The sequence below is a fragment of the Ranitomeya imitator genome, chromosome 2 (genome assembly GCF_032444005.1).
Source record: "Ranitomeya imitator isolate aRanImi1 chromosome 2, aRanImi1.pri, whole genome shotgun sequence".
In the NCBI taxonomy this organism is placed as follows: Eukaryota; Metazoa; Chordata; class Amphibia; order Anura; family Dendrobatidae; genus Ranitomeya; species Ranitomeya imitator.
Window position 1 is genome coordinate 166,449,103 of NC_091283.1, and position 25,082 is coordinate 166,474,184.

General features: G+C 46.1%; 1 protein-coding gene across 2 annotated transcripts; it reads right to left on the reverse strand.

Moving 5' to 3' along the window:
• Window positions 1-1,602: 1,602 nt before the first annotated feature.
• LOC138662323 (properdin-like) lies at window positions 1,603-22,077 on the reverse strand. 2 transcript variants are annotated; one of them, XM_069747817.1, is made up of 11 exons: window positions 22,023-22,077; window positions 14,977-20,218; window positions 14,482-14,632; window positions 12,465-12,619; window positions 12,110-12,280; window positions 10,183-10,380; window positions 8,273-8,446; window positions 7,207-7,395; window positions 4,048-4,156; window positions 2,980-3,130; window positions 1,603-1,704 (listed from the first exon to the last, which is right to left on the reverse strand). In XM_069747817.1, the coding sequence occupies exons 2-10, from the start codon at window positions 15,038-15,040 to the stop codon at window positions 2,992-2,994; spliced, it is 1,350 nt and encodes a 449-aa protein (XP_069603918.1). In that variant the 5' UTR covers window positions 15,041-20,218; window positions 22,023-22,077; the 3' UTR covers window positions 1,603-1,704; window positions 2,980-2,991. The 2 variants fall into 2 exon arrangements, with proteins under 2 accessions (XP_069603918.1, XP_069603919.1); XM_069747818.1 differs by lacking the exon at window positions 22,023-22,077 and having other exon boundaries at window positions 2,991-3,130; window positions 14,977-15,154.
• Window positions 22,078-25,082: the final 3,005 nt, after the last annotated feature.

Below are 25,082 nucleotides of genomic sequence, written 5' to 3' on the forward strand. Positions count from 1 at the left end.
CCAGATATACAGCATTGTCCAGATATAATAGAGCGCTGTCTAGATATAATAGAGCAGTGCCCAGATATAATACCAGCAGTGCCAAGATATAATAGAGCAGTGTTCAGATATGATAGTGTCAGATATAATAGAGCAGAATCCAGATATAATAGAGCAGAGACCAGATATACATACAGAAGTGCCAGATATAACAGAGCAGTGTCCAGATATAACAGAGCAATGCCCAGATATAATAATAAAGTATCCAGATATAATAGACCAGTGCCCAGATATAATAGAGCAGTGCCCAGATATAATAGAGAAGTATCCATATATAATAGACCAGTGCCCAGATATAATAGAGCAGTGCCCAGATTTAATAGAGCAGTGCCCAGATATAATAGAGCAGTATACAGATATAATACAGCAGTGCCCAGATATAATAGAGCAGTGCCCAGATATAATAGAGCAGTATCCAGATATAATAGAGCAGTGCCCAGATATAATAGAGCAGTGCCCAGATATAATAGAGCAGTATCCAGATATAATAGAGCAGTGCCCAGATATAATAGAGCAGTGCCCAGATATAATAGAGCAGTATCCAGATATAATAGAGCAGTGCCCAGATATAATAGAGCAGTGCCCAGATATAATAGAGCAGTGTCCATATACGATAGAGCAGTGCCGAGTTATAACATAGCAGTGCTCAGATATAATACAGCAGTGCCCAGATGTACAGCATTGTCCAGATATAATAGAGTGGTGTCCTGATATAATAGAGCAGTGTCCATATATGATACAGCAGTGTTCTGATATGATAGAGCAGTGTCCAGATATAATAGAGCAGAGCCCATATACAATAGAGCAATCCTCAGACGTAATAGAGCAGTGTCCAGATATAATAGAGCAGTGCCCAGATATACTAGAGCAGTGTCCTGATATACAGTAATAGAGCAGTGTCCAGATGTGATAGAGCAGTGTCCAGATATAATACAGCAGCGCCAGATATAACAGAGCAGTGCCCAGATATAATAGGAGTGCCATATATAATACAGCAGTGCCCAGATATGATAGGGCAGTGCCCAGATATGACTACTGTGCTCAGATCTTACTTGATCACTAAGCAGATATATATGGTGCCAGCACACAGTTCTTGAGTTATTTCTCCCTTTTCGCTCCTGTGATGTTCACAGTCATTGGCACAGACACAAAGCTTTGTTACCTGATTAGATTATTTGGGTAAACAGACGACCGCAGGGTGCCAAGGACATGTCAGCACCGATGGGAGCAGGGGAGGGAAGTTATGGATGCCCTGAAACAAATGAAAAGTAAATAATACGTGACAACGTCTTTCTGATTTAAGGAGAGATTGTTATAAATTCAGATTTAGTGGCATCCTGCAAGTAGAAAAGGCCGGAAAGCTCAAGTTATAGCTGCAGTCAATGTTAAAGGCCAGGAGTAGTTGTCATGGGCACCATTACAAGTCTTGTACAGCAAAGACTAAAAAAAGACTACAAAAAGAATGAGTAAACTGGATATAATCCATTCGGGCTGACCGACCCCTGACCACCATGACTGGCCTTCAGGACCATTCCTAGTAGATACAAAAGACACAGAGCCGCATTTGTATAGGAAAATTATATTTATTCATCACATGAAGATTCCCGCACGGCTGGCATCCCAGTCACATAGGTATAGTAATGGCTGGAACAGGAAAAGGAAATGCTGAAAACAAAATACAAAAAGTATTAGCATAAGGAAGCTGTAGGACATTGGCCGGTAATTGGCTGAGTGATCGCTCCTGATCACCTCCACAATCAGTGAAGGGGTCTCCTGATTATAAGTGATCATATCCTTTACGTTGATTGGCAGGGAATGTGCAATGACCGTTTCTATGAAATCCGCGCAATTATTGCCTCATGTAAAATTAAGAAACTGAGCTCTGATCAGCACTTCATCACCCTTATACTGTCCCTTGCCCTACCTTTCATTGGTACATACAATTCCACTGCCATGCTGTGCTGAAATGATACAACCAGCTCGCTAAGCAAAAACAGGTTTGGTTGGTTTCACATTTGCGTTTAAAAACGCAGCGTTTTAAACGCATCCGCAAGTAGTGAAAAAAACGCATGTAAACGCGTACAAACGCTGCGTTTTTTCCTGCGTTTGCGCTTTTGGTACGCATGATGAGAAATTTCACAAGCTGGTTTTTGTTCATTCTGCTTCACAAACATCGGAATAAAAAGCGTCTTTATGTGTGTGACAGCTGCCAATCATAAAAATCCACTAGAAAACCCCTTATAAATAGAAATCAAACCCCCTTCATCAACTTTTAGTTACGGAAAAAATTAAAAAATTAAAAAAATATATTTATTTCCATTTTCCCGTTAGGGTTAGGGCTAGGGTTAGGGATAGGGTTAGGGTTAGGGCTAGGGTTAGGGCTAGGGTTAGGGATAGGGTTAGGGTTTGGATCCCTTTATCACCTTGATGGTGGGGGGTGGCTTATCAGTGTCTAGACTTGTTTTTCTCTATTGAAACGCATGCGTTCAAAAACGCAACCAAACGTATGTGCTGAAAAACACATGCGTTTACATAGACAGCAATACGTTATATTGACGCAATCGAACGCATGCGTTTTTTTGCGGGAAAAAAAACGCCTCTAGAAATTACTACATGTTGCATTTCCGCACCAAAACGCAAGCATCAAAAAAACGCATGCGTCGTCAAACGCGGCCAAACGTGTACAAAAAAACGCATGCATTTTTAATGTTAAATATAGGAAAAAAAACGCATGCGTTTATATGCGTTAAAACGCAGCGGCAAAAAACGCAAATGTGAAACCAGCCTTACAAACCCTAAAGACTGGTCCTAGACGTGAAAGGTAAACTGATTGTCCCATGAACTGTCCTCAATGTAACCAGCCAGGTGCCACCATGTCTATACATGTCCCTCAGCTGGTCCTCGTGCCCCATGGCCTATAAGTTATGGGTTCCTCCTCACCTCATATTCACCTCATTTGCACGGTGGAAGGTTTCGACATTCTGTTTTCTCCTCCACTTTCAGTCGTTCTCCCTTGATTGGATCACATTGCACTATGGGCTTGCCTGAGAAGGTCACCTCCACAAGCTCGGTAGCTCCTTGGACCATATCTCTGTAGAAGAAGACATGAGGGTCATCAGAGATAAAACATGAAGCTGCTGGGCCCCTATGAAAAATCTGTAACAGGACCCCAAATATCACACATTCTGGTCTCTACATATGGGGCAGAGGAACCGTTAGGCTAAAGTGGGATCCTAAAACTCTGTCGACCCTATAGTAATGTCCCTGAGAGTGAGGAACCAGCATCATAGAGGGGTAGACATGGTAGCCACCAGCATTATATACTAGCCACCAAATTATAGGACAGCTTTGGGCATGTATGCCAGTCTGGACAATTTTGATTTCTCCATTGTAGTTTCTCCCCCGTATACTGAGGAAGAGACGCCGGAAAATGAATTGCTTGCTTTTCTTCAACTGTGATCTTTTCCAAACTCACAACCTCCAGCACAGCAGGCAGAAACTATAGCACTGAGCCATGGTCTATACTGCATATAGGAGGAATTTCTCTGCCCAAAGATCTAAATAGGCTTCTTCTTTTCCAGTAATATTGTACTGCTATATAGAGATACATACAGTATCTGTATGCACATGCACATCTCTACATGCCTGTATAATAGGGGGAATAAATAGATTGTTTTCTTATAAAATGACTAAAAATAATAAAAAGTAATTACATTCACCTCTTGATACATGTTCTAAAAATAAATGTCATAAACCAGTAAATATTGCAGACATGTTTAATGTTCATTGTGATTGGTAAATGGTATAAAACATGGTATGAATTTTATTTTTCACTATTAAACCCATAAAGAAAGTTAGCAGAATGTAACGCTCCTGGTGTCTGTACTGATGGTGCTGCAGCCAATCACTGCACATACTGTATAGTAGTCATCCTATTAGATGTCTGCTTTATGTACTGCATTGATCACTGTACAATTTCATGGGGCGGATGGGAAGTAGTAAACTTACGGGTAATCAGTAAACTGTGGTAAACACTCCCTGGATCTTATTCGTTCAGACGATCCACATGGACGGGAGCAAAGTCCCCACTGGCTCCACTCCGACCACGCTCCGGGAACTGGAATACAAAAATACGCAAGAAGATACTGTATTAAGGAAATATAGTTTACAGTAAGTTGTGAGACTGCATGACTGACACATGGACCACCAACTACCATGTATGAGACCCAGTGGCGGATTATAATGAGGTCAATCTGAGAGGTAGCCCAGGGCCCAGTGGTGTGGGGGGGCCCTGGGCAACCGCTCAGATTGACCGCCGCCATCAGGGCATTACTGGCTCACTGAGCCCCTACCGGCGCTGCGGCAGTTTAACGCTATTGACGTGGGGGCGTGCGCCCACACGTCAATAGTTAACAGCCGCCAGCCAATTGAAGGCTGGCAGCTGAAGCCAGCTGCAGCGCGCACGTCTCCGATGTCTGATGTCATTGTCAGTCGCCAGCGAGTGCGCACTTCAGCAGCGTGGAGAGAGCTTCGCCGAAGGAGTGCGGACAGCTGAGGATAACTCGTTTTTTTTTTATTATTATTGCGAACGGCAATCCGTGGGGCCTGGGCCAGAATGCTGGACACACTGGGGGCAAGATGCTGGACACATTGGGGGCAATATGCTGGACACACTGGGGGCAATATGCTGGACACACTGGGGGCAATATGCTGGACACACTGGGGGCAGAATGCTGGACACACTGGGGGCAGAATGCTGGACACACTGGGGGCAGAATGCTGGACACACTGGGGCAGATTGCTGGACACACTGGGGGAAATATGCTGGAGACACTGGAGCAGATTGCTGGACACACACACTGAGGGTAGAATGTTGGACAAACTGGGGCAATATGCTGGACACTGGGGCAGAATGCTGGACACACTGAGGGCAATATGCTGGACACTGGGGGCAGATTGCTGGACACACTGGGGGCAGAATGCTGGACAATCTGGGGCAATATGCTGGGGACACTGGGGCAATATGCTGGAGACACTGGGGGCAGAATGCTGGAGACACTGGGGGCAATATGCTGGACACACTGGGGGCAATATGCTGGACACATTGAGGGCAATATGCTGGACACACTGGGGCAGAATGCTGGACACACTGGGGGCAGAATGCTGGACAAACTGGGGGCAATATGCTGGAGACACTGGGGCAGAATGCTGAAGGCACTGGGGCAGATTACTGGACACATTGGGGGCAATATGCTGGAGACCCTGGGGAAAATTCTGGACACACTGGTGGCAGAATGCTGGACAAACTGGGGGCAATATGCTGGACACACTGGGGGCAATATGCTGGACACACTGGGGGCAGATTGCTGGACACACTTGGGGCAGAATGCTGGACAAACTTGGGGCAATATGCTGGAGACACTGGGGCAATATGCTGGAGACACTGGGGGCAATAAGCTGGACACACTGGGGGCAATATGCTGGACACACTGGGGCAATATGCTGGACACACTGGGGCAGAATGCTGGATACACTGGGGGCAGAATGCTGGACAAACTGGGGGCAATATGCTGGAGACACTGAGGCAGAATGCTGGAGACACTGGGGCAGATTACTGGACACTCTGGGGGAATATGCTGGAGACACTGGGGCAGATTGCTGGACACAATGGGGCAGAATGCTGGACAAACTGGGGGCAATATGCTGGACACACTGGAGGCAATATGCTGGACACACTGGGGCAGAATGCTGGACACACTGGGGCAGAATGCTGAACATATTGGGGGCAGAGATGCTGGACACTGGGGGCAGAGATGCTGGACATTGGGGGCAGAGATGCTGGACACTGGGGCAGAGATGCTGGACAATGGGGGCAGAGATGCTGGACACACTGGGGGCAGAGATGCTGAACACACTGGGGGCATGATTGGAGACACGAGGCAGAATGAAAGACATGGGGTAGGATTGAAGACAGATCATGCGGGATCATGGGGCAGGATGGATACAATGGAGACTGATGGGGCAGGATGGGGAGATCATATGGGGCAGGATGGATACTCATGAGGGCAGGATGGGAGAACATATGGCTGGAGCCAGGAATGAGATACACGGGGCCAGGATGGGGGATATTATTTTTACCATAGGGACTAATTAAGGGATATTATTACTGCAGTGATGTATTTATTTTATTTTCTGAGGACACTGTTTTAAATGGGCGGGCGATCCTGTTACTGTGTACAGTGACACTATGTTGCCTTTTTTTTCTTCATGTGGTGTAATGTACAAGTTGGGAAAAATTAAGTAATGTGTTCTGCAAGCGGAGCTCGAGATAACTGTGTTATTTCCTGCAGAGACGAGCCCTGGCTGGAAGAAATGATGGCGGTCTGTGCTGGATGAAAAAAGAAGGACTTCACCTAGAGACGTCACCTATACACTGACACTATACACTGTATACTATATACAGAGTTCCTGTGTATAATGTCACCAGTGATCACTGTATTACCTCTACATGGACACTGCATACTAAGTACAGATCTCCTGTGAATACTGGCACTTATGGTGATAGTATTGTGTTTTGTTTTTCTTCTTCCTAACTGAAGGGTAAATTGACTAGATCAATGGATGTTTCACAGGTTATAGTTTCACACAGCAACTATATTTCTGGAATAATCTGGTTCAGGTATATGATGACCCCGTCGCATGACCCCGTCACATGGCCCCGTCACATGATCGGGGGGCCCACAGTGTCTGAACAGCCCGGGGCCCTGGCTACCCTTTATCCACCCTTGATGAGACCCCTCACACGTGCATATCTTAAAGAGAATGTGTAAAACCTCAATAATATAACTCCTTTTTATAAAATAACATTATATATTATGTTTCCTATTCACTCTTGTCTAATAAAACTGGGGGTCTTCTGTTTCTGAGACAGTCTTGATATTTTATAGTCACTTGCAGTACTACTTTTAAACACCAGACTTTCCATAGACATTAATGCAACAGCGCCCCCAGCTTTAAATACTGGCGAGTTCTGCTAAAATCATTGTGGCCTACCCCAAACAGGAACAGATTGTTATAAATGTGATCCAGGAGAGTTCTAGGAGAGACTAACACCTGGTATCAGAAGATTTCATGGCTTTAACCTGGAAGTTCGCAGAAGTCACTTACACATGCAGTTGGTGATGTTGTAGCAGTTGCGGCTTTCTCTGTATTTTCCTTCACACCATTTCCCGCCATCAGTGGTCTCGATACATTGACGACGTCTGGACTGAATTCCCACTTTTTTTTGGCACATAATTTCACCTTGAAGTCGGGTACACGGTGACCATTCCTGCCAATGCGACCACTGCCCATCGACTGCCGCAAACAGAAAAAGCTTCTATAAAAATACATGGAGGTCCGAAAATCCCCCTATTTACCCTGAAATACTCTGTGCCGCTGGGACACTGCTCCTTCTACTGTTAGCCTGTGATACTCCCCTTGTCCTCATTCCTCTCCACACATGAGGACACTTTCCCCGTCACGTGCAGCCCTGTGGTCACTCAAATCATCAAATATGGACAAGTCACTTCCCCCACAAGAGCAAAACACCACATTCCTGAAATAATCTGTGCTGCTGGGAAATTAGCCGCTTCCACTATATCCCTTCCTTACATAACAGCTGTGTTCTACATGCAACCTTTCCTTCCTAAAATCAGGATAATGTTCCCCATTTAGGAAACACAACCCTTTCCTAAAATACTCTGTGCTGCTGTAATATCTGCTGCTTCCTCTGTCTACTATGTTCCTTCCTTAAATAATGACGGTGTCTCACATGCAACCTCCCTTTACTAAAATTAGGTTCCCTCCCTTACAAGAAAAGCACACCAATATCCTGAAATACTCTGTGCTGCTGTGATATCTGCTTCTTCCACTATGCACCATTTCCCTTCCTTACATTATACCTTTTCTCACATGCGGCCCTCTCAATATGTATATCAAGTCACTGCCTCCTACAACATCCATATGCCACACTACTAAAATACTCTGTGCTGCTGTGACACCAGCACTATTCACTATGTCCCTCTCCTTTACATCCTCATTCTCTCCCTGTCTCATGCAACCCTTTACTAATATCAGGTCACTGTCTGTTACTAGATCAACACACTCTTCTTCTGCTGCCACCCTCATTGTCAGTTTCTGCTGAATGCAATGGACAAACCTCCCAAGAATTAAAGTTCCGACCGTCACTTACGAGGGCAAGGAACCTTTGTGTTGCAGATGGCATCTCGAGTGATAGACCCTGCACAATCTCTTCCTCCGTACTGCGGTGGAGGGGTGTCACATGACCTCTTCTCTTTAATCCGTCCAATGCCGCAGGTGACTGTACACTCCGAGTCTTTTTTCCAAGACCCCCAGCTGCCATCAACTACGGGAATATTAGAGGAACAAATCATCCAAACTCCAAAACGTGGCCACAGAGTGACTTATGGCCTTGAATACTGTAGTATTGATGGCACCAGTTTGGACACTGAGGCCACGTGCACACGTTGAGTATTTGGTCAGTATTTTCCCACAGTATTTGTAAGCCAAAACCAGGAGTGGAGCAGTAAAAGGAGTATAAAAGAAACACGTCACCACTTCTGTATTTATCACCCACTCCTGATTTAGCTTACAAATACTGAGGGGAAAAACTCACTAAATACTCAATGTGGGAATGTGGCCTAAAAGTAGATTTTTTTCGTGACCCTGACAGCTCCCAAATTGTGCTGCAACGCCAGTGCAGCGCCCCAGAGACCTGGTCGTTGCAGTAATGTCGCTCTGCCGCTAAGGAGGGTGATGTTATGTCTGATTGCACTAAAGGAGTTCATCTGACCAGGTATCACAAGCACACATTACACTTCACACTTCGGACAATAGGGGGAGCAAGAGGCACTATTTACTAGGTCACTCCTCACACTGGTAAAACTAGGGGTCGGATAGGAAGTTAGAACAGAAAGTAGCCTGGGAGAGCTCCAGGGAAGACCTGTCAGAGGTGGGTTCCTGACAGGGGCCTAGCAGAAAGGACTGATTGTTACAGAGCCGCGCCTGCACTACCTTGCGGCGGCATCTTAGAAAGGACACGAAGAGAAGGATACTGTGAAGCAGTGAGAAACGGGATCAGAGTACAAAAGAGATAGAGCCAGTAGGAGTCGTTCCCCGAGAACGGCAACATCCTACTGAAGCGCGTAGCCAGTGGCCGGAGCTCCGAGGAAATAACAGACTCTACGCATTACTTCAAACAGCGGCAGGACAGTTAACTACAGGTGGGCTGTCTAACTTAAATCACCTGAACGGACATAGGAGGCAATCGTGGGAGAGGGGCATCGCCAGGGTCCCAGAATAACTCCAGGTCTACCTGTCATACGGGTGCGTCCTAGCCACGTCATAGTGGGGGACAGAGAGAAAAGAGAGGACAGATATGACAGTTGTGAGGACTATCCCGTGGTGCTCAGTAGGGAAGGACTACAACACACAGGCGCTAGAAGGTAGACACTGATTTCCACCTGCAAAGGGAACTCTGGATGTGCCTTCGGACCGGCCGGTCTCAGCCAGCCCTGTTAGCAGTGCTCTGGATTGTGGATCCCGAAACCTTCAGTAAAAAGGTAAAGAAACTGCAACCCTGTGTCCTCGTTATTCCTCGCGGTCTGCACTACGCACTATCACCTTTTATTGGACACCACTTAGCAGGGTCACAGGCCGGGTCTAGCCACCGTGACAACCCGGACCGAGTACCCCGCGGCCCTGTGTCTGGGGGCACTCCACCCTTATCAGCAATATCTCTTTTATAGGCTCGAATACTTGGCCAGTCTATTTCCTGTGAGCCATAGTTGTCTTTATGGAGTTTGCTTTTCTGCCACCCAAAAGCTCTTTTCCTTCCTCTCTCAACACTCCTTGGTAGTCAAAGACCATGACCCTTAATTTTTAGTCTTTGAAGTTATACTCTTTTTTTTCCAGAAATTATGGGAGGTTCAAGAGTGACACAAGTGAAGGAGGAAGTAGCTAACTTCTCACTACTGGGTTTCAATAGAAATCTTTGTGGGTGGAAGCCCAGAACGTGACTACATATAGTGATAGTGATAGACATGGGATGGGGCAGCTCTTCCATATGCTGGGGTATCTTACCTGGACAGTAAGGAAGATCTGGACATGCTCGTTCCTCTTGCTTATTACCCTGGCAGGGGTCTCCTGGTGGGCGTTTGGATGGTGTAGGGTTGTTGCACTCTCGCTGACGTGACTGAACTGGAATATTCCCAGGTCCTTTGTTTCGACAATGAGAGGAACATTGACTCCAGGATTCCCAATTTCCCCATGAACCATGAGCTGAAGGAGGAACAAATGTCCATCAGGACCTCATAAAAGATATTTCAGAAGAACTTGGAATATCATGACTAGAGTTGAAAACTTTTTGATGGCAGAGGTGATGCCAGCATCCACTGGATTTTGTGGGCTGTTATGTTGTGAGCTCTAGAGAAAAGCTCTGGTTAACCCAAGAGTTAGGTAGATAGAGGGCAAATGTGGCTTACTGGGCCTATATATACTGTACCTGGAGCCTGTCATGGCTGGAACCCACACATCTGCAATGGCTATGGGACTCCAACTTGCTGATGTACCTTACCTTTGACTAGGTCGAATGACCTGACACCGAACAACTCCTATCTACAAGACCAGGGTCAATAAATCCAACTGAGGATCATTACCCTTGGAACAGAAAAGGTCCTATGCCAACTATGGTCCTGTCATTAAGAGATGAGAAAAGCATTGTGGCTCCAGAGGAAAAATCTCATGTTGGCTAAGAAGTCGCCACAACTTCTACACCACCCATGCCATGGGGATGCCGCGAGAGAGTAGGGCCAGAAGATCACGGAGTCTGGTTACATGTACATCTGTGCTGGTTAGAAATGCTTCACCTTTCTATTAGCAGTTCAACTTTTCCTTGCTCTGTTCTTGCAAGGGTTAATCAGTCCTGTTTGTCTCTTTAAGCTCTCCATCCTGAGTTGTCTCAGCTGTTCTGAGTTTATCACCTCCCTCTGGTTTAAATAGTCTCCTCTAAGCTTCATTTGTTGCCAGTGATATCTTGAAACTACCTGGTTTGGAGCTGGAAGAGTGAGCTGAGACAGGAGCAGGCATTTTTAATTGTTTCATGAGATATCTGCACGTACTTGGTTTATGTGTGTGCATCCCAATCTCTATTCTTAATTGGTTTGTCTCACTCTCTACTTCCATATTTCCCACTCGATTGTTTGACAGTGTTTTTGCATGACTGTGGCTTACTTTTATCCCTGTCTGTTTATCTTCTGTGTCTTTATGTTAGAGCAAGACTAGAATCCCTGCTATCCTACTCAATAATCAGGGTAGTACTTAGGGTAAGACAGAGGTAGGAACATGATCGCTGGATAGGATGAAATAACCCATCCAGGAATGCTAGGAAGCTTAGGGTGGCGCAGGGTAAGTTTCAAGGGTGATTGAATCCTTCCCTAGTGACACAGCTTTCTTCCCCTTCTGTCTTTTAGTGTGCCGTCTTGCTTCGGGTAGAAGCGTGACAATCCAACTTTGGTTCTACTCAAAACCCACTCAAGATTGTCCTCAAGAAAAACAAACTGAGGGTCATTACCTCCAAAGGTAGGAATGGAGAATCTCTTAATCCACCTATGGTTCTATCATAAAGAATCGAAAAGATAGGAGCATGGTGTCTCCAGGGGCAAAATCCCATTTTGATTAAGACGTACCTATCTCTTCTACATAACCATGGTCCTATCATAAAGGAGTATCGTGACTCCGGGTGCAGGAGCCATGTTGGCTAAAAGTCCACATCTCTATAACAACAACCACCCTGGTTTCACCCAAATTCAACTCCAGAATATTCTCAAGAAAACCAAACTGAGGGTCATTATCTGCAAGATATCTGGAAGAAATACCTGATCCAACTATGGTTGTATCATGAAGGAGTATGGTGGCTCTTGTGGCAGAATTCCATGTTGGCTAAGAAGATTCTTGGTTTCACCCAAACATGATATCAGGTTTCATGGTCACCTTATTGGGGGTCACTTACTTGGACAATCCTGATGAGTATCACATTGCTCTGCTTCTCCGCTCTTGCCAGTACATGTCCCGCCACAATAAGGTGCTGGATTGTTGCATTTTCTACTTCTCATCATTTCTCCTTTACCACAAGTAACAGAACATCTTGACCACGATGACCACATTGACCAACCCCCGATCACTGAACAATACAGGATTTTGTTAGGCAATGGAATCAGACACTATCACACATAAAAGGCTTAGATACACCAGCTCACCAAAGCTATCATATATGATATACTTACATACACCAACTCATTGTTACTTTATCCCCAGAGAGAATTGTACATCGCCTATGATAATATATACAGTACACACATGGTCACCTGCGCAGCATTCTTGTAAACTGCAGGATCTCACTTCCAGAGCTTCTCCCTGACAATGACCTTGTCCTACACAGGTTCTTTGTCTCTTCTGAACACCTTCCTTACATGACACAGAACAAGGGCTCCAGTTGCCCCACTCCGACCAACCAGCAGAGCTGAAAAAGTATAAGAATATAAAACTACTAGATGGTGGCCCGATTCTAACGTATTGGGTATTCTAGAATATTTAGGTAGTATATAGCACAGGCTATATACTATATTGCACAGTGATGGAGTATATAATACAACCGACGTAGTATATAACATAGCTACGTAGTATATAACAGACCTACATAGTATGTAACACAGCGTACGTAGTATATAGCAGAGCTACGTAGTATATAACACAGCCACGTAGTATATAACATAGCCACATAGTGTATTGCACAGGTATGTAGTATATTGGTCAGCCACGTAGTATATAGCAGAGACATGTAGTATGTAACATAGCCACGTAGTATATTGTAGAGCCACGTAGTATATTGCACAGGCACGTAGTATGTTGCACAGCCACGTAGTATATAACACAGTCACGTAGTGTATTGCACAGCTATGTAGTATATTGGTCAGCGACGTAGTATATAGCAGAGCCACAGTTAATAGCTGCGTTAACGGAGTGCGTTACACCGCGGTCCGTTAACGCTGGCATTAACCCTGTGTGAGCGCTCAGCGCTGACTGCAGGGCAGTAAAGCAGCGGCCATTTTGCTGCCAGACTATGGCCATCGCTGATTGGTCGTGGCAATGGTCGTGGGCGTTTTGCCACGACCAATCAGCGACTTGGATTTCCATGACAGATAGAGGCCGCGACTAATGAATATCCATGACAGACAGACAGACGGAAGTGACCCTTAGACAATTATATAGTAGATAATACTGCCCCTATGTACAAGGATATAACTACTATAATACTGCCCCTATGTATAAGAATATAACTACTATAATACTGCCCCTATGTCCAAGAATATAACTACTATAATACTGCCCCTATGTATAAGAATATAACTACTATAATACTGCCCCTATGTACAAGAATATAACTACTATAATACTGCTCCTATGTACAAGAATATAACTACTATAATACTGCCCCTATGTCCAAGAATATAACTACTATAATACTGCCCCTATGTATAAGAATATAACTACTATAATACTGCCCCTATGTACAAGAATATAACTACTATAATACTGCCCCTATGTACAAGAATATAACTACTATAATACTGTTCCCTATGTACAAGAATATAACTACTATAATACTGTTCCCTATGTACAAGAATATAACTACTAGAATACTGCCCCTATGTATAAGAATATAACTACTATAATACTGCTCCTATGTACAAGAATATAATTACTATAATACTGCCCCTATATACAAGAATATAACTACTATAATACTGCCCTATGTACAAGAATATAACTTCTAAAACACTGCCCCTATGTATAAGAATATAACTACTATAATACTGCCACTATGTACAAGAATATAACTACTATAATACTGCCGCTATGTACAAGAATATAACTACTATAATACTGCCCCCTATGTGCAAGAATATAACTACTATAATACTGCCACTATGTACAAGAATATAACTACTATAATACTGCCCCTATGTACAAGAATATAACTACTATAATACTGCCCCCTATGTGCAAGAATATAACTACTATAATACTGCCCCCATGTACAAGAATATAACTACTATAACACTGCCCCTACATACAAGAATATAACTACTATAATACTGCCACTATGTACAAGAATATAACTACTATAATACTGCCCCTATGTACAAGAATATAACTACTATAACACTGCCCCTACATACAAGAATATAACTACTATAATACTGCCACTATGTACAAGAATATAACTACTATAACACTGCCCCCTATGTACAAGAATATAACTACTATAATACCGTCCTCTATTATAGATGTGGTCCCTCTGGCAGCACAGGATTTTCTCACCGGCAGGATTGGCATTCAGACTGGGGGTCCCTCTTGAAGCCATATTTGCTGTTCAGGCAGCAGTCTATTTGTGGGATTCCATCCCCCAGAAAATCATCGCACTGTAGAGTTTTCTCATTGAATTCAGCAAAGCAGAGGATGTTGTATGATTCTAGAGAAATGTGGATGATAGGTATGGTAGTTATTGGCGCACAGTGTTCTGACCCAACAAGCCTGAGCTGAGGTTTTGTTACAGTGTATCACATCTGTCCCCTTTCTGACAATGTATCAATTCGGACCCTGGACTGACTTCTCTGAGAAGAATGAGGTCAGTCTTCTGCCCCTGGATCCAAACAAGAATGATTCACTGACAGCAGAAATGTAGCAAATTGTGAGGAATTGAAACCCAAAGTATATTAATAAGTTGCAGAACTTTTCATTGAATAGAGATTTTTATAGATAAAGCAATTGCTTAACATGCAATTCCCCCGTGTAGACATAGAGGGTTACACTTACTGGCAGCTCGTGCGGAGAACAGTCCTGCTGCACCAAATATGAGAAGGAGAGGAAGGGGCGACATGTTCAGGGATGCTGCGGGGCGCGGTGCTCCAGGCGTTTGTTGGTCCCTATATCTGGTTCTTTACTGTTGTAAGTGGTACAGACTACTTTTGTGCCCATTCCTCTGACAACCCCTGCCGCCAACCACCATTTATACCCCCCGGGGCCCCCTCCCCACCCCTTTCTTGGCTCCGGCACACAATGCCTGCACCTTCCGTAACATTAGCTGCTTAATCTCTAAATCTACATGTATGTGCTTTTGTGGATGCAGTTCTACTATGGTGAAGCTGGCATACAAAGGTGGCATAGAGAGAGAGCTGGTAAATGAGGGCATTTCCTGGAGACAATATGCAAATATTTTACCGCTATAGACAATGTGCTGCGTACACCTGAAAAAAGGATCAAATTAGGGATCTGTGGGAGCTGGTACATGCCCACCTGTGTCCAAGGTTAGCAGAGGTTGGGGGCATCACCCTTATGCCCCTCTGCTTCCTATGAAGACACCATTATTATAAATGGTTGGTGGGGACCCTGATGTAAGAGGGCGGTGCTGTTATGGACAATAAGAAACACGCTGTCACTTTAAGAGGCTGCATCCCCTTGTCTGTTGTAATGGTACTACCGCCGGTTTGTTAAAGACTTCGCAAAGGTGGCAGGTCCTCTCAATGAGTTGCTCAGGGGGACCGCTGGAGTGCCGAAGACCCAGCGCATCCCCTGGTCACAGGGACAACACGAGGCCTTCCAGGCTATAAAGAATGCCCTTACTTCGGCCCCGATTTTGGCCTACGCAGACCTTGATCAACCGTTCCTGTTGTACACCGATGGTAGCCTTCATGGACTCGGTGCAGTACTTTCTCAGATACAGGATGGACATGAGAGAGTTATCGGGTATGCTAGCAGGTCCCTGCGAGACAGCGAAAGAAACCCTCATAATTACAGCTCCTTCCGGTTAGAGCTCCTGGCCCTGGTGTGGGCCATGATAGAAAAGTTTGCAGGCTTCCTGACAGGAACCAAAATTCAAGTTCGAACAGACAATAATCCCCTGGCCCACCTTGAGAATGCTAAACGGGGGGCCTTAGAACAACGGTGGATGGCTCGCCTGGCCAAGTTCAACTTTACCATCCGTTATCGCTCTGCTACCGAAAACGCAAATGCGGATGGGCTGTCAAGAGTGCCTGTGGAGACTCCAGTGGGGGATCTTGATGAGCAACTCGAAGAGGAGGAAACCCCAGACTTCAATAAGTTCAAGCCCCCAATGGTTGTGGCCCAGTCAAGAAGGGAGGCCTGTGCATTACCCCGGTCCCTGGGGAGAACCAATGAGGAATGGGGACACGTTCAGGATGAAGACGAAGGGCTGAGACAGATGAAATGGTGGGTAACGCAAAAGAGGAAGCCTGGCAAACAAGAGAGAGATAATCTGGACTCTGAAATGAGGAGTGTGTTGCACCAGTGGGAAAGACTGGAAGTGCGAGAGTCAGAACTATATCGTAAGAGGAAACAGCCAAAAGATATGGAAGTAAGGTGGCAAGTGGTCATCCCAGGAAGAATGGCTCAAGAAATAGCTAAAGAAGCCCACGAATTCGGAGCGCACTTCGGCCCCACAAAGACCTAACAATAGTTGCAGCGGTATGTGTATTGCCGCTGGTTGGAGCTTGTGGTGGAAGAGGTTTGCCGGCAGTGTCGAGTATGTGACCTCATTAAGAGTACTGAACAGAGGGCACCCATCCAGACCATACAAACTAAGGAACCGTTGGAAGTCTTGATGATCGACTATCTCCTCGTGGGACACTCGGCCCGGGGGCTGCAATACTGTTTGGTGATGACCGATCATTTCTCTAAGTTCGCAGTAGTCACTCCGACTAGAGACCAGACTGCGGAATCGGCGGCGCGAGCCATCTGTCAAGACTTCATCCGGGTGTATGGGTGCCCAAAGCGCATCCACTCCGACCAAGGCGCATGCTTCCAAGGCAAGGTGATGGAAGAATTGTATCGCATGTATGGCATCGAGCGGTCCCGGACCACCCCTTACCATCCTCAAGGCAATAGAGCTTGCGAACGTTTCAACAGAACCTTGCTTCAGATGCTGAGGACATTGGAGGAGGATAAGAAGGTGTGTTGGCCAGACTATCTGCCAGAATTGGTCTGGACCTACAACAATCGGGTCCACTCCACCACGGGTTATACCCCCTATCTACTGTTGTTTGGAAGAGCTGGACGAGAGATCATTGAGCTGAATTTGGAACAGCCAGAGGAGCTGTTGGAGCGAAATGTCATCTCATGGGTGAAAGAGCATCGGCAACGTTTGCAAACGATACGGCGGTTGGCGGGTCAGCAACTTCAAGAAAAAGAACATACGGCCTGCAAACCGACTCAAGAGTTACCGCACCAACCTGGAGACCGGGTATTGGTCAGACAGAAATGCCCTAAAGGAAAACTAAGTGAGAGATGGGAAGTACAGCCGTACAAGGTTATCGAGCGAGTGTATGCTAACGGCCCTGTCTACAAGGTACAGATTGAAGATGGGGCATCCGCCCCTAGAGTACTATATGAACTATAGAAATATGCTGCGGCCTTGCCAGTCTGAAGTCTGTTCTATGCCATTGTCGCCTGGAGGTGCCACTCCACTTCCTGAATCTGTCATGCCTGATGACCAAATCGATGATGAGTGGTGGACCATCCCTGACACAGTAGGGGGTCCTCAGCTGCCCAGAGACGGTAATCTCATGGATGTACCAGTACCGCCATGCGAGGATGAGACCAGACAAGAGCGCACAATGTCCCCTGCAACAAGTGTTCCTCTGGAAGATAGTCAAGCCTTGCCTGAAAGCCAAGAGCTTTGGAGATCCCAGAGGTCTAATGCAGGGGTTCCACCAGTCCGATATGTAGAACAGTGTGCTCTGTTTTTACACCTTTGTTGCCTCCTCCATTACACTTTTACCCTGATGCTGTGATGGCCGAGGATGACCATCATTAAGAAGGGAGGCATGTAAGAGGGTGGTGCTGTTATGGACAATAAGAAACACGCTGTCACTTTAAGAGGCTGCATCCCCTTGTCTGGTGTGATGGTATGTTCTGCTGTTCTCCCCTGCTCTTATGTTTGCTATGAACTGGTCGGGGCTGTGTGCAGGGGTGGAGCTGAAGCAGCGTGTGGAGGGAAAGTTTCAGAGGGAACTGAGAGAACTTTTTGCTGTCCTGTCTGCAAGGAAGAGTCGTTGGCTGCAAGAAAGATTACACAGCTTGAGACGAACTGCGTTTGCTAAATAGACTTTCCCGGTTACAGCAAAGGGTGGCTGTTCTGTGCTGGTTTGTGAAGCCACGAAGATACTGAGAACGGGACTTACGGTTTCCAGGAGCAAGGAGAAGACCACGCTTTGCAGAGCTGACAGGAATCCGTGCGCACCACCGTTTTGGACTTCGGGGGCCCCCTGGGACTGTACCTGTGTCCCCAACATCACCGTGAGTTTGTTCCTGTTTGGTGCACCTGTTAGGGCCTAGTGCAGGCTTCAGTAGTTAGAGCACGGTAGCCGTGTGGCCTGCGTAGTAAAGGCCAGGGAGGTTATATGCAGAGTAGCCTTGATATATGTTTTATTGTGTAAAGTTGCTTGTGAGACAGATTCTGAGTTTGTAATTGTTGAAGCACTGTGCTATTTTACAGACAAGATAACTCATGTGCATTATCTTTTGCTATTGTAACCCCGTTTGCACCTTCCTTGTCCCTTCCATTCCCTGTCTCCAAATAAATCTATCCTTTGTTGTTTGCACCTCATCTTGTGTACAGTAGTCTTCCTGCACCGTGGTGGTCCCCAGGCCATCGCTTCACTGACACAACCAGCAGAAGTCTGAATGCAGCTCTCGATGTAACTAGAGGATATTACCTGCTTTGCAATCAGTAGATGCCCATGGATTTACAGCTAGGTATCAACAAGTCATGTGACTGTGGTGGGCTCCATGGTGGCCACTGAACTGCTTCCCTAGGCCCACCTGACACATGCTGCCACAGCTCCCTGTGCATTCAATACTAACTGTACCCATCCATGGCATTAGCTCCCTCTAGAGGTGCCTGCAGGCAGCAAGTATTCTATCAATACCCAAAGTCAGAAAAATCTGCTCCACTTGTAAGGGGAGTACTAGACCCAAAGTGGATGAAAGATACACCTGGTGTAATGCTGGGGCTAAAAGGGGTTAATCGGCCATGACAGGTTGATAATGAGCAGCTAAACGGCTGCTTTCCATATCTCCATCCTTGGGTGTGTTTCACTTGGTAAAATGAGACCTGTTTGTCTCACACATGTCTGTGTGTATGGAGGTGTGCAGATCTCCTGGATTGAGTGCCTTTTCTAAAGGCCTAAGAAGCTGGACTCTAAGCCAGGCAGGCTAACCAGCACCATCAGGGGTGGATTAAGGGTAGCCAGGGCCCCGGGCTGTTCACACACTGTGGGCCCCCCCGGTCATGTGACGGGGGTCATGTGACGGGGGTCATGAGATGGGGGTCATGAGACGGGGGTCATGAGACGGGGGTCATGAGATGGGGGTCATGATATACCCGAACCAGATTATTCCAGAAAAATGGCCGGGCCCTACTCTACTGTAACCTATTAAATATTTGTTAAAATCTGCAATACAATTTAGGTATATCTTGACCAATAATATCACATACAAGGAACAAATACAACCGCACCGTGACCAGACCACAAATTACAACCACAGTGATCGAATAATATCACATACAAGGAACAAATATCACCGCACATGACCAGACCACAAATTACAACCACAGTGATCGAATAATATCACATACAAGGAACAAATACCACTGCACCATGTCAAGACCACATATTACCACTTGGTGACCAAATAGCACATACAAGGGACAAATACCACAACACCATTTCCAGACCACATATTACCACCACATAGTGACTGAGTACCACAATACTGATCAGTAATAAAAAAACAAAAAACACAATACTATCACCATAAGTGCCAGTATTCACAGGAGATCTGTACTTAGTATGCAGTGTCTGTGTAGAGGTAATACAGTGATCACTGGTGACATTGTACACAGGACCGCTGTATATAGTATATAGTGTATAGTGTCAGTGTATAGGCAACACTGACTCATCAGTGATGTCTCTAGGTGAACTCCTTCATCTTTCATCCAGCACAGACTGCCATCATTTCTTCCAGCCAGGACTCGTTTCTGCAGGAAATAACACAGTTATCTCAAGCTCCACTTGCAGAACACATTACTTAATTTTTCACAACTTCTACATTACACCACATGAAGATAAAAAGGCGATATAGTGTCACTCTGCACAATAACAGGACCGCCCCCCCCCATTTAAAACAGTATACTCAAAAAATAAAATAAATACATCACTGCAGTAATAATATCCCTTAATTAGCCCCTATGGTAATAATATTCCTATAACCCTGGCTCCGTTTATCTAATTCCTGGCTCCAGCCATATGTTCTCCCATGCATGTGGAATATTTGAAGGTGGGTCACCCTATTATACCTACGATGTACGGCTTGCCCAAAGTGCATAAGGGTACTACACCTCCTCCAATGCGTCCTATTATATCCGGGATGGGTTCCCTTATGGAACATTTAAGTCAATGGGTGGACTCTTTGTTGCAGCCTCTTGTCATGAGAGTTCCAGGATTTCTGAGAGACTCAAGGGATGTTTTGCACCAACTTTCTAATACTGTATGGAGTGACAGTTTTCATTGGATAGGCTGTGATGTCATCTCTCTTTATACATGTATTCCACAGAATATTGTCATTCAAGCGCTTGAATTTCATCTGCACAAATATAGCAATTATACTATTGATTTGTGCAATTACATTATGCAAGCTATCTATTTTCTGATGACTCACAATTATTTTTCTTTTGACCAACAGTTTTTTCTCCAATGCAAAGGAGTCTCTATGGGAGGTAAACATTCACCATCCGTGGCCAATTTGGTCATGTCATATTGGGAGGAATTGTTTCTATACTCGGACTGTAATCCGTTTTTGTTGGATATATTCTGGTATGGCAGATACATCGATGATATGCTCCTTATTTGGAGTGGCGATGTATCTGCCATACCGGAACTATTGAGTTATTTTAATTCCAATTAATTCAATCTTCGTTTTACCTGTAACACTGATTCACATGTAATTTCTTTTTTAGATCTGACGTTGCGTGGTATTGTAGGTGATGTTATCACCACTTCCACATATTGTAAACCATTGTCAGGTAACAGCATCTTGCATGCGTCTAGTAGCCATCCTGGACATACTATTAAGTCTATACCAGTAGGTGAATTAACCAGGATAACTAGAAACTGCAATGATGCTGGTATTCTCAGGCAAGAAATTGATTCGTGCTGCAAGGGACTATAAAAAAGAGGCTACACTAATTGGTCGCTTGATAGAGCTAAAAATATAGTGAAAAGGAAAAAACGGAGCGATATGCTCTTGCCAAAAGATAAGGAGAGGAATTCTAATCAAAATCAAAAGATATTTTGCTCTATTAAATACAGTCCTCAATATAATAGTATTAAATCTCTTCTTCTAAAAAACATTCCTATTCTATATGAGGACGAAATTCTTTCCAAGATTTTGTCTTCAGGGTGTCAAGTGGTTGCAAAGAAGGCCACCACTTTATCTGACATTCTTTCTCCCAGTTTTTTCAATTCTGGTAATGTCTCTCGCACCTGGTTATATCATACAGGTTTTTACCGCTGCGGTGCCCCTAGATGCCGAACATGTGCTCACTCTGTTGTTGCACATTCTTTTCATGATAGCGACAACAGACAGGAATATAGAATTCAGCAACTTATTAATTGTAACAGCAGAAATGTGGTATATATGATAACATGCACAAAATGCAAACTGAGTTATATAGGTTGCACTACTCGTACGCTTAAGATCCGTATTTCTGAGCATATTACTGACATTGTTGTCTCTACTGATAGTAATCGCTCCATGTCTTATGCCTCTAAGCATTTTATTACCTGTCACCAGAGGAGCACAGCATTTTTCCGGGTTGTCGGCATTGAGAAGCTTGCGATGTCAGCCAGAGGAGGAGACTTCAAAAGACGCTTAATGACGCGTGAAGCTTACTGGATGTTCTGCCTTAACACTTGCTATCCTGCGGGCTTGAATGCTCGCAAAGAAATCATGTTCCACTATTAAGATATCAACATTGTTTAGCTTGCATGTAATGTTTGATGCACTTGTATGTTAATTTTCCTCTTTTTCTGTTATTTTGATGTTTTTATTGTGTAAATTCACCTATGTGTCAGGTGATAGGTTTACTCACTGTGATTTGTCACAGCTGCTATTTAACCATACTGTCATGCATAGTGAGCAGCTTTGAAAAAGAACTCATTGTTCGAAACGCGTAGCCTGCTGCTACTCATTCTCCTGTGAACCATGTCATTGGACTTTGGATTTTATCCTCAATAAATCTTGATATTTTTGGAAGCTGGATTTTTTTTCCTGTTTGCCTTATCGTTCCACGTGATGACTGCACGGTATCCGGGCTTCCCCACAACATATGCCTAATAGGTGAGCTGGTTTTTCACTATTTTTCCTTATATGTTCAACCATCCTGCACTCATGAGTATCCATTCTACACCATATGATCTCCCCATCCTGCCCCATCTGTCTCCATCGTATCCATCCTGCCCCATGATCCAATCCTGCCCCATGTCTCCAATCATGCCCCGTGTCTACATTCTGCCCATGCCTCCAGTCCTGCCCCCAGTGTGTCCAGCATATTACCCCCAGTGTGTCCAGCATATTACCCCCAGTGTGTCCATCAATCTGCCCCAGTATGTCCAGCATATTGCCCCCAGACAGTGTGTCCAGCAATCTGCCCCAGTGTGTCCAGCATATTACCACCAGTGTGTCCAGCAATCTGGCCCAGTGTCTCCAGCATTGCCCCAGTGTGTCCAGCAATCATCTGCCCCAGTGTATCCAGCATTGCCCCAGTGTGTCCAGCAATCATCTGCCCCAGTGTCTCCAGCAATCTGCCCCAGTGTCTCCAGCAATCTGCCCCAGTGTCTCCAGCAATCTGCCCCAGTGTCTCCAGCAATCTGCCCCAGTGTCTCCAGCAATCTGCCCCAGTGTCTCCAGCAATCTTCCCCACTGTCTCCAGCAATCTGCCCCACTGTCTCCAGCATTGCCCCCCAGTGTGTCCTCCAGCATTGCCCCCCAGTGTGTCCTCCAGCAATCTGCCCCACTGTCTCCAGCATTGCCCCCCAGTGTGTCCTCCAGCATTGCCCCCCAGTGTGTCCTCCAGCAATCTGCCCCACTGTCTCCAGCATTGCCCCCAGTGTGTCCTCCAATCTGCCCCAGTGTCTCCAGCATTGCCCCCCCCAGTGTGTCCTCCAATCTGCCTCACTGTCTCCAGCATTCTGCCCCACTGACTCCAGCAATCTGCCCCACTGTCTCCAGCAATCTGCCCCACTGTCTCCAGCATTGCCCCCAGTGTGTCCTCCAATCTGCCCCAGTGTCTCCAGCATTGCCCCCCCCCCCCAGTGTGTCCTCCAATCTGCCTCACTGTCTCCAGCATTCTGCCCCACTGTCTCCAGCAATCTGCCCCACTGTCTCCAGCAATCTGCCCCACTGTCTCCAGCAATCTGCCCCACTGTCTCCAGCATTGCCCCCAGTGTGTCCTCCAGCATTGCCCCCCAGTGTGTCCTCCAGCAATCTGCCCCACTGTCTCCAGCATTGCCCCACTGTCTCCAGCATTGCCCCCAGTGTGTCCTCCAATCTGCCTCAGTGTCTCCAGCATTGCCCCCCCAGTGTGTCCTCCAATCTGCCTCACTGTCTCCAGCATTCTGCCCCACTGTCTCCAGCAATCTGCCCCACTGTCTCCAGCAATCTGCCCCACTGTCTCCAGCAATCTGCCCCACTGTGTCCTCCAGCATTGCCCCCCCAGTGTCCTCCAAACTGCCCCACTGTCTCCAGCATTGCCCCCAGTGTGTCCTCCAATCTGCCCCAGTGTCTCCAGCATTGCCCTTAGTGTGTCCTCCAATCTGCCCCAGTGTCTCCAGCATTGCCCCCCAGTGTGTCCTCTAATCTGCCCTGCTGTCTCCATCATTGCCCCCAGTGTGTCCTCCAATCTGCCCCAGTGTCTCCAGCATTGCCCCCCAGTGTGTCCTCCAGCATTGCCCCCCAGTGTGTCCTCCAGCAATGCCCCCCAGTGTGTCCACCGATAACTGATCCAAAAAAAACAAAAAAACAAGCAGTCTCCTCACCTGTCCGCGCTCCAGGTGGCGAGCTCCCTGCAGCAGCGCACACTCGCCGGCGACTGACAATGACGTCAGACGCCGGCGACGTGTGCGCTGCGGCCGACATCAGCTGCCAGCCTCCAATTGGCTGGCGGCTGTTGTTGTTAACTATTGACGTGCGGGCGCGCGCCCGCACATCAATAGGAAACCGCCGCAGCGCCGGAAGGGACCCGGTGAGCAGATGAGAAGGGGCCCGATGCGGGCCCCCTCTCTCTGCCCACTGGGTCCGGGGGGCACATAAACGCCGCCCGGCGGGCAGTCACAGAGGATTATTATCAGAGGGTTAATCTGCGGTAGCCCAGGGCCCCCCCAGACCACTGGGCCCTGGGCTACCGCCCATATTGACCCTCTGATAATCCGCCCCTGAGCACCATTGTATGGACTTTTTTTCTTTATGTTTCACTTTGTGCAGGACAAGGGCTGTATTGGAGTTTCCTGTAATGTGGTCTATGAGGACTGAAATAAACCAGCCGGACTATAAAAATAGAAACGGTTCCTGTGATACCTCATATCCCTTCCAAGTGAGTGGCATTGTTATAATATTTACAAATATATCGTCAGGATTTGAACCCAGTAGTTCTTGTGCACGAGGCGGCAGCTCTCCCCTCTGAGATATTCAGCTCTCTGGAAAGCTCATAATCAGATACTAGTACCTGTGTTGTTCCTGATGTCTCCATCCTGAGTTCCTGATTGGCTCACCCTGTGATCTCCTGATTGAGCACCCTACTTAAAGGGAACCTGTCACCCCCAAAATCGAGGGTGAGGTAAGCCCAC

Bases quoted from the DNA above. Each gene is read 5' to 3' on its own strand.
- LOC138662323 (XM_069747817.1), bottom strand. From the start codon at position 15,040: ATGTCGCCCCTTCCTCTCCTTCTCATATTTGGTGCAGCAGGACTGTTC. The intron at 12,620-14,481 runs GTGAGAAAATCC...ATACTTTTTCAG, and splicing joins TCTGAATGCCAATCCTGCCG to CTCTGCTGGTTGGTCGGAGT. The intron at 12,281-12,464 runs GTGACCATGTGT...TGTATTGTTCAG, and splicing joins TTTACAAGAATGCTGCGCAG to TGATCGGGGGTTGGTCAATG.